The 10296-nt window shown below is 43.4% G+C and overlaps 1 protein-coding gene across 1 annotated transcript in view; it reads right to left on the reverse strand.

Annotated features, from left to right (window-relative positions):
• Nucleotides 1–10296, reverse strand: part of SYN2 (synapsin II) — a gene marked incomplete at its 5' end in the record, with an annotated part of 97977 nt that overhangs the window by 28625 nt on the left and 59056 nt on the right. The window contains 3 exons of the mRNA XM_017737290.1: nt 934–1036; nt 4640–4714; nt 9985–10127. Coding sequence (XP_017592779.1) covers nt 934–1036; nt 4640–4714; nt 9985–10127 — 321 coding nt within the window. The remainder of the gene's footprint in view (nt 1–933; nt 1037–4639; nt 4715–9984; nt 10128–10296) is intronic.

Consider the following 10296-nt stretch of genomic DNA (forward strand, 5'->3'; position numbering starts at 1 on the left):
GCGTGTGATCCCAGACAACAGGATGAATTATCCACTCTTTTTTTTTTCTTTAATTGCAACATCTATTCTGCACCCTGATTAAAATGCTCTCTAAACCCAGCTCCTGATGGATCCTGCAGTTCTTGGAATTCTGGGGTTTAGAAAATGTGACTGCCTGTGGCATGGAAAATCAGGGGGGTTGTTCAGAAGCAGGAAGTGAAGCAGCCTCTTGGTCCAGCACAGAATTTGCAGGGGCTACTTCGTTTTTAAAAAGCTTCCCCCTTTTGCTTTTTGGAGTGGGGGGATTCTGGAGATCCTTGCCCACCTCCTGAATAAAATCCTAGGAACATGGAAGATGCTGAAGAAATTGTGTGATAGGAAAGTGATGATAACTTGTTTTATGGCTACACAAAGTGATATTTCTCCATAACCAACTCAAAGTAAAAAAAAGCTTCAACTTTTCAAAATGACCTACAGCAGAAACTTCTGATTCACGAGGATTCAGATCTTCAGGGCAATATTTAGGCTAGAAAAAACAGCAAAGTTGTTTCCACTTCATTCTTAATCTCCCTTTCCACGGCAAGGTATAATTTTGTTGGGGTTCCCTTGGGATAGTGCTATCTATAAACCTTCCAGGAAAAGCTGGTAAACCTGCTCAGGAAAGAAATCATAAGGGCTGGGAAAAGGTGCCATCCACATTTGGTTTTGTTTTGCAGTTTGTGTACATTTCCTCAAACACCAAAAGACATTTCCATCTATAGGGTTACATTTTCCAGCAAGTGTTGCCACTAATTTGGACCTGTGGCTTTGTGTCATGATTTAAACCGTGCTCAAAAATACACAGCCTTGACTGAAACCCAAATAAGCCAATGCCCAGCGATCAGAAGAGTTCTTTCCTTGGGTGTTTGTAACATGTAAAAGCATATATTGAAAAAACAAAGTGGGATTGCTTACCTCAAAAATATAATCTTTTCCATCCTTCCCATGCACAGCTTTAACAGCACAGATGTCCAAACCACCAAATATTTCAGAACAGGTGTCAACCCAAAGCTTGTACCTGTTTCGTAAAAATAATTTTCTCTGTGAGTATCTCATCAGGCTCTTGATTTTCTAGAGGCTCACCTAATAATTTGTTGAACATAACATTCATCCTAAATTGAGAATTTTCACTATATTGGATGAGTTTTGTTCCTGTATCAGCAAAATGAGTGAGAGGCTCCGTCCTAAATCGTGGCCCCAGCTGTTTTCTAAAGGAGCCAGGCTGGTTTTACTCCCACAGCACTGAGCAAAAGGAGAAATCCAGCCAGGACAATCCCTCAGGGGGTGCAGGATAACCTAATATATGACATTATGGGTGTTATGGAGCATGCAGACAAGGATTATGTTCCTCATGTCGGGTTATAGACAACTACAGCAAATCTCAACCTGGATTTTAAAGAATTCCAAGGGATTCTACTACTCCTGAAAAGGTTATTTCACACAGTGCTGAGCATAAAAACTCTTCAGCTTATTCTGTAATCTCCTGGTAAGAGACACAGACTGAGGAGGGACACTTGACCCATTCCACAAGCAGCAATATGATTTATTTCCCTTTCTTTTTCTAGAAGAGAGAAACTGTCTGTCCAACAAGAGGATGAGGTGGGATTTACTGGAAGAAGAGTGAAGCAATTCCTGTGACCAAGGGCAGAGCTGCAGCGACACCAGCACAGAGCTCTGAGAGCCCAAAGGCAAGGACAGAATCCCAGGACACCAAAAGCATTGGGAATGTTCAGTGACTCCCAGCAGAGCTGGGCTGGACACCAGGCAGGGAGGAAATGATCCAGGAATGATGCAGGGTGATGTCAGCAACTGAAGGACATGATTTGCTAAAAATCCCCATTTTTAAAGCATTCATTTATCATGAATTCTCCCTCTTTCCTTGGCTCACGCATGAGTCCAAAGCTGAGCTATTTCCTCTTCCAGCCCCTCTCCTGCTGCAGCCCTGGAGCCCTGATGATGAATTTGCCACCTCATAGTCTTTTCCACTGAAAAAACCCCTGCTGTAATAAACAAAGCATTTGATTTCATCGTAGGATCAAAGGAAATTCATTGCTGGGCTGAGAGTCTGATTCATGTATAAATATCTCCAGGAAGAGCATCCTTTCCAAGCAAACTTATTAAGTCACATTCTTTATATTTTCTTATATCGAATCTGTTCCAGTGGAAAAGTTTTTCTTTTAAGCAGAATACAAAGAAATTGATACAACTGTTTGAAAAGACCCTGATGGTAATATCTTAGCAATGAAATTAATTTCTTTTTTCCTGTGAGAAACATGGTTTTTGTCCAATACAAGAGGGTTTTTTGGATGCCTGACAATTTCAACATCTGTAGATGCACTGACTGACTGGACTTTTTGCATGCACTTGCTTATAAATAACTTTTTTTTTTCTTTCTGTGAAATATTGTGTATCTTAGAAAGTCACGAGGACAACAAAACTTGTCTTGAACAGAAAATATCTGGACTCGAAATGAAAACAAAAATGAGGAAATTTTCTTTAAAATACTGCAACATCAATCAGATTTATGAAAGTATATTTAATAGTCCATCTTCTGCCAACAAACACAGAGCTGGAAAACTACATTTGGAAAGAGGGGGCTTGGATGGAGCAGCCTGGAGTGTTTTAAACCCAAGGCTTGCACAGTAGGTTTGACAAAAGGTCACGGTTCCTCTTTTCCCAGAGCCAGTGTGAGCAGCAGCCTTGGGGCTGGCAGGCAATAAAGGATAAAGGATTGCTCCCAGGGGCTGGCAGGGAATATCAGGTGTGCCAGGTGAGGTGGGCACTGCTGGCACAGCTCTCTGTTCTTCTGGGCAGCAGGAGCTCTGGAACAGGGGGTAAATGAGAGAGCGTGACCCTGAACTGTGCTGCTCCTCTGCTTCTCACTGTCCCTTCCTGCCACACTCTTCTTTCTTCTCTAAATTTCTGCCCTGGGATTTGTATTCAGCCAACAATGTCCATCAGGCAGTGCTTTCAAGGCACTTCCTCCTCATTCATGGCCTGTATTAAAACCAAAATGCAGCAGATCTGATTGTTTCTGCTGTGTGGTGAAACTGCTCCAGCTCTTCAGAAAAGTCTCTTTTCCCCTTGTGTGCCCTGCTCTGCTGTGAGCACTCTGTGGGCAATCCCACTAAAGCAGGGCTGTGTCACACACGCCCCTTTCTCTGAGGGGAAAACCTCCACCTTTTCCATGCTTTTGGCCTCATCAGCATAAAGGAAGTTTTGTTTTGTTGGCCAGTGTTTTAATGGGAAAATCCCTATTCTGCTCTAATTAACTTACACTGAAAAGCAGCAGCAGGAGCAAAGCTCAGGGAGCATTTCCAGCAGGAGCAGGGCGAGGGGAGCATTTCCCACTGCTGCTGGCACTGCTTTCCTCAGGGCAGAACTGGAGCTCCTGTGTTTCCACACAGCCCGTGGACTGTAATTACACACCCCAGAGCTCACCCCTGCCTCTCCCTCCCAGGGAAGACATAACCTCACTTTCTAGAGGGAGGTGGGAGGGAATGAGAAAGAGAAAATAATGTGGCTCCAGTCCATCCCCAGAGGGGAGATCAGTGAGGACACAGTCTAGACAGGGGTTGGACAGCAGGGAGCTGGAATTCCCGTCTTTCTTGTTTTCACCTTTCCAGGGCAGGCAATGGTTCAGTTCCTGTGTCTCCCTCAGCTCGTAAGAGCAACCAAGTTGTAGGTTCCAGACTTTAAAAAAAAAAACCCAAACCAACACCCCCCCCAAACATGACTACTGTTGAACTTTAAAACACCTTTTAAATTACACTTTCACTGCACAGGCTTTATTTCAGCTTCCACTGGTGGCAGCCTTTGGAGAAGCTGAACAACAGAAAATTCATAGCCATCCAAAAGCCTCTCAGATTTTGTTTTGCAGGGAAAAGAGGTTCATGTGTTGTGGAGCAAATGAGGAGTATTGAGAAAAGAGTTCTGAGCTTCAAAGTGGTGCTGCATGAATGTTTTCAACTGGACTGCAAGAATTATCCAGGATAAGAATGGGAAAGAAAAGGAAAAGCACAGTAAACCAAAGTACAGAGCTGGAATGATGGCACAAGGGAAATAGAGCTTCAGTGTATCCCAGCAACAGGGGAAAAAGCCTCACAGTGCAGTTCAGTGGAAATTTATAAAATGAAAAGTAAGGAATTTGGGATTGAAAGTAGAAAAGAGAAATGGGATTTAAAAAGACAAAGCAAAGGCTGCATTGCTCAGCTATGCTACAGGATGCAGAAGGAGAAAAGTTTAAAACTGTGCATTGGGTAAGACTGGTAGGTAAGAGAGGGCAAATGAATCAGGAGAAATGACTGACAGGTTGAATCTGTGAAATTTAATTTTCTGAAGGGAATTCCAGCAGTTTTCTAGGTGCAGATGTGGATGTAGGAGCCCAAGGGCTCACGCAACACCCAGGGCTCCTGAGTGTGGGTAGTTAACTCTGGGACAAGCCACATGAACTCCTGGCTCTGCTCCTCCACCTAATCGAGAGATTCTTTTTTCCCCAAATGAACACAAGACATGCACTTACTGTGAATTGTGTACCAACAATGGGATTCCTTAAAAATTCATTTAAAATAAAACACCATTAATTTTGTTTTAATTACCTTTTACACGAGACTCCACTTACTTATCTGACATAGCAATTTGTTCCAGCATGGCAGAGCCCGTGTTTGTCTTCCAGTTCCCGGATATGGAAGTTCTCCTGAAAGGGGGAAAACATTACAAAGACAGCCAGTGGTTTCATATTCTCACTATCAAATGACTCTGCTTTCCACATGAGTGCAGCAGCAGCACTGACCCCTTTTTCCTAGCTGGCAGCTTGTCACAGAACATCTGAACCGTGAGGGGTTGTAAGAGCATTGTCAGCAAAACTTCACTGGAGGTGCAAAGAATGACAGGGCTGTGAAATTTCTGTTCCCCATTTATTTATTTAAGATTTTTCTAAAAAACCCAGCCTGCTCTGATGAAGGGGCAGTGTTAGAAATGAGCTGGTGCCAGCTACAAAGGCACTGGATTATCTGTAACACACACTGGTACTGCAAAGGTAAATGTCAAGAAGCTTCAGCTTCTCCTTTCAAACCCACCCCCACTGCAGGGTTATGTCCCAACACTTGAAAAGAAACATATTTATGTTTCTAACACCTCTGAAGTGATTACAGGTGTGTTTTGGAGCTGGATTTTGGGTTCTCCTCCAGTTTTCACTCTTTGCTGTTTACTGATATAATCTAAACACTCTGTGTCAGTTCACCTTCTTCTATGTAATCTCTAAGAAAGAAAATATCCATGTAAAGTTGGGGTTTTTTTCTCTTCAGACCTTAGGACTGCTACTAGGGCTGAGAAGATTACTGCTTTGTGAAAGCTAAATGCTGTACTGGGAATAGGCTATGGATACAAGTTATGAAGTGTTTCCAGTTGGTAAAATCATGGGAACATCTGCATTGTATTAAAAGTACATTAGGCAGCAGCAAGAGCTTTCTCTCCATTTTTCCATTAAGTTAATTATGAGGGTCAGTAGCAATTGTGGGGGAATGTTGACTTTTCTCTGGGAGCCTCGTAATGTTTGGTGGGTTTTAAAGCAGAAAATTCTTCTGTGATGCCATGTCCTTTGTGTATGTGGGAGAAAGAAGAGAGGAGAGGAGAGGAGAGGAGAGGAGAGGAGAGAAGAGAAGAGAAGAGAAGAGAAGAGAAGAGAAGAGAAGAGAAGAGAAGAGAAGAGAAGAGAGGAGAGGAGAGGAGAGGAGAGGAGAGGAGAGAAGAGAAGAGAAGAGAAGAGAAGAGAAGAGAAGAGAAGAGAAGAGAAGAGAAGAGAAGAGAAGAGAAGAGAAAAGAGAAGAGAAGGTGCTTGTTGAGTGCTGTGTAAGGAAGCCTTGCCCAGCCATAAGGTTATGTTGTGATTTCTGCTCCATTTTTTAAGGTGATGTTTATATACATGTGCCTGCTCAAAAATTACTGATTTTAGGTTCATTACTACTCTACACACACATTCTGCATCAGAGAGAAAATCTCACAAATCACAGTTCGATTCTCTTGCAGACTTCTCACGGGAATTAATTAGAAGGGACTCTTTTAGGTATCTTTTAGGAAGGAAGATGTGACCAAATCAGGGCAAAAAGTTATCCTGAAGGCTTGTAGCAAGTATTTAGTTCAAGATGCTCAGCTGCAGGGATGTAATCCCAGCACCACTGACTAGAGAGGCAAAGATGGTTTGCTTTAAGCCCTGTTTTCCCTCCACAGTGGGAAAAGCTCCTGCAGAAGTCTCCCAATGGATGCTTGGCTGGCTGTGAGGATGCTGCAGGGACCAGAGGAGGGCTGAGGAATGCTGCGGACACAGAACTGACTGGTGGAATCTCAGGAAACTGTGGGTTTGACACAGATGAACTCCAGAACAAGAGACCATGGTGAACTGCTCCAAAACTACCCAACCAGACACCCTAAGCCCTAGGGATGATTTCTGTAATTATATATATCAAATATGTAGGTTTCCCACCCTTCTTCACTTCTGATAATTGCCAAGAATCTTTCACATCATTATTCCCTCCTCTTTAGCCAAACACTGAATAGTAAATAAACCAACTCCTGCAGCTTTAAGTGCTTTACACTTAGGCTTAACACGTTTGCACTCGGTTTGGTCCTTGCAAGAAGGAAGAACTGTTTTAGAATTGCTGAACAATTCATAGTAACTTGAGCTTCCCCTTTTCCAACACCTTCCTGCTTTATTTAGTGGCATTTACAGTACTCAATGCAAATTGCTGGGGCAGGGACTTGTCATCAGAAAAATATGTGGAAATGTCTGCCTGCTATTCTTGGGTAGGCAGCCTGCTCTGTGGTTTGATCCTCCAACACTATTCCCCTGCTGGATGTGCTTTACTTTTGGTTGATCGACCTTTTGATCAAAGCACTTTAAGCCCTGGACTCGCAGTGCTGCTTTTGGAGGGGAGATTTAGGTACAGGGCTTTTGTCTTTCTGTTTTTTGACATTGTGTGTGACCCTTTTAAACTGTATTTCCTTGAAGTCAGCTGGATCCTGCCCGGGTGCCCAGGGCACTTAAGTGTGTGTCACACAGCCCCTGGAGGGGCTGTGGTATTTACAGGGATCCAATCCTCCTTTTTGGGCCATAATCTCTACTGACAGACGATAAGCACCCGTGTTTGGTGACTCATGGATCCACTTAAACCACAATTTCCCACAGAATTATAAAACTGAGGCTCTTAATAACTCTCTTTAAACTACAAAAACAAATGTTCAGCTGGTATTTTTTGTGGTGGCTCTCTAAGTGCTCTGTTCCTGTGTCACAGAGCAAAATGAGAACCAGCTGTAGAACAATATTCTCCTGACATCATGTATATGCATGTGCACGTGAAGAATTCTTCAGGCATTTGGTAAATCTTCTCCTTTCCACGATGCTTTGTAATAACGAATCCGTATTTCATTCTGGTGTGTGATTTAAGGGTATGAAGGAATCTAGAGAAAAAATGATCGCTGGGCTTTTACCATTTGGATGAACCCAGAGTTTCTGAGCAGAAACTTAAAAATAAATAAAAGGTAGGAGGAGCAGGCTGTCATTTTAACTTATTTTTGCTGTCCCTTAGGCCAACTGCTTCTTCTGTGAAGAAGAAACATTTATGTTTCAGAATGATAAATTTACCATGGCTGACTCTTCCAAAATTGTTCCTGATGCTGAACAGCATTTAAATTTCAAGTCAATGGGAAAAGAGTGGGGCTCTCTCCTACGAAATGCTGTGGTCCAATTTCTATCACAGGGGATGAGCCCAGTATTACATCTGGTAGCTGGCCATGTATTGTAGCCATCAAGAGCTGGGCCTTATTCCTAAAACTCTACCCTTGGGAGCTGTAAGAGTGGGAAAAATCAGCTCTGTTTATTAGAGAAGGGGAAAGATGGGCAGCACAACACGAGGAATCTGCATGTCAAAGCACCAACAAGAGAGAAAAGAGAGAAAAAGAGAGAAAAGGCCCATCCAGCCCTGCAGAGGCAGCAGCAGGGGCATGAAAAGGTCTGTGGTGGAGAAGGCTGGGACTGGGAGCAGGGGCAGAGCAAGGCTGGTGAATGGCACTGAGGAGAATCCAAGGGCTGAGGGACAACCTGGGGCATGGTTGTGAGCTCTGGAGTGAGGGGTAAGGACAAAGAGACAGGAAGGTTGAAGCAATCTGGGAGAGCAGTGGGATTGGGCCAAGGCACAGCCCAGACAGGTGGAGAGAGGAGACACTGGGGTGGAGGGACACGGTGCTGTCAGAAAAAGTGGGATGGGTGTCCCCAGAGAGGGAGGAAAGCCAGGGAAAGGCAGGCCTGGAGCTCCAGTGTAAGACAAACAAGAAGAGCTGGAATTAACTCTCGTGGAGAAGCTCGGGGATAAAAGCTGCATCATCTGTTTCAGATTCTAGAACCTGTAGGGAGAGGTGGGGACGGCCCAACACACCTGAATGCCACAGGGAGCTTAAATCACAGCCCTGTATCACTGAAAACACTGAATAGTAGAGGATTCCAGACACTTTTGAATCCTTGTGAGCTTTGTGAGTGTTCTGCCGTGGTCACTGTGTACAACCCAAATTTCCAACGCGCTGTTTTCACAACGTTTAGCGAATCCTGGGTTCAAAACGGAGCAGAAGAACTGAGTGTCCACACTGCAGGGTGCATCTGACCCATGGGAACAGTGCTTGCACCCAGCTCTGTGCTTTCCTGAGGCCCCTCATGTGTAAGTGAGCAGTGGAGGGGTTTCTGAGCTGTTTTGGGAAGGCCAAGCCTTGGATGTTCTTTGCCCCTTCAGTGCCAGGTCAGGACAGAGCAGCTGCTGTGACAGCAATGTCTTGGTGAGAAGAGAATGTGGCCTTCCAATATCAACCTAAGGAGATAAATTTTTCCCCTTCTCCCACCCTGGACCAAAGTTTCTATTTTCTCATGGCTGTTCTAAATTACTTGTTTCTTAACATCAACCCTGTCTTTTAAACTATAAAACATTTTATGGATTTGCTTTAATCCAGCTCCAACTTTAGGTTTTCTCAACATTTATGGTTTGCTTGGAGTTCTTCACTGATAAAGAGCTTGAATGCACCTTCCAAACAACTTCCAAGGAATCTCTGATCCCTCCACTCTTCAGGAGTTCCTTGAGAAATATCCCTGTGTGGGGATGTGGGTGTGCCTATGTAAATGTGTATTTTTATCCATGTTCTATTTTCCTTGTCTCAGGATTGTAAGTGTGAGGGAACAAAGGCATGAGATGATCTAACTTGTCCTAAAATGAGAAATTAAAGGAGTGTTTGACAGATTACACTGCTTGATAATTGAAACAGAGTAAAAATCTGCATAAACACAGGTACCAGAGCTCAACTGCTGCATCATAACCTGGTGTGCTGCTCCTGCTTAATGTTGTCTGTGAAGCTGAAACATCCTTTGAGCCTCTCCTTTAGTCATGGCCTTTAAACAAACACCTGGGTTCTAAAACTGGAAGAGGCTTTCATGCAGCTCTGTGAAGGTCACTGCAAGATTGGATTGTTTCTTTAATGTGTTCTGTTGAAAGGAGAGGACTTTGTTCCATTAAAGTGTGACAATACCGGTTTGTTTGTGTGAATGAATGCCATCCAACCTATCCTCAGAGGGAAGAAGAAAAATCTGAAGAAAATTTGTTCTTAAATTGAAAAGATATGGAGAAATCTGAATTAACAAGTCCTCTGTGAAACCAAACCCTCTTCCAACTGCTCCTTTCTTTAAATGAGAATAATGAACACAAGTTAGCAGAAAAACCCCTCTAGCAGGCTCACCTGGCGTCTCATTCTCCTCCTCCCAGTCCCAATCAACGATGCAAAGAATTTTGGTAAATCCAGAAAGTTTAAAATACTCTTTCCAGAGAGTGTGACAGGGGAGGCATCAGCTCAGAGACGCCTCCAACACTCTTTAATCTTTCTGGTGCTTATCAATTTTGAAACAAAAGCAGGAAAGAACATAAGGATTTGGCTCACATGTATGCCTTGTAGTTACTGCCTATCTTTTGGATCCTGATGTCATATTTGGAGTCTATGAAGGGCTCAGTGGTGGCGTAGGTCTGAGTGAGCGCTACCACGCTGGCTATGTCCTGAAAATCGTAGTGGTTGTCTACCTTGATCTGGAGCCAACAAGCCACAAGAACACAGCATAGACAAAAGAAAAAAAGAGTAATTAGGAATAAAATGTGGAATCCGGTTGCAAATGGCATTCATGAGAAGCATGGTTTTGACAGCATCAAAAAAAAAAGTATCTGATATTTTATCTGATTTCTGTGTTCTGTGACATTC

This window comes from Corvus brachyrhynchos, unplaced genomic scaffold, assembly GCF_000691975.1.
Source record: "Corvus brachyrhynchos isolate BGI_N302 unplaced genomic scaffold, ASM69197v1 scaffold266, whole genome shotgun sequence".
NCBI classification, from domain to species: Eukaryota; Metazoa; Chordata; class Aves; order Passeriformes; family Corvidae; genus Corvus; species Corvus brachyrhynchos.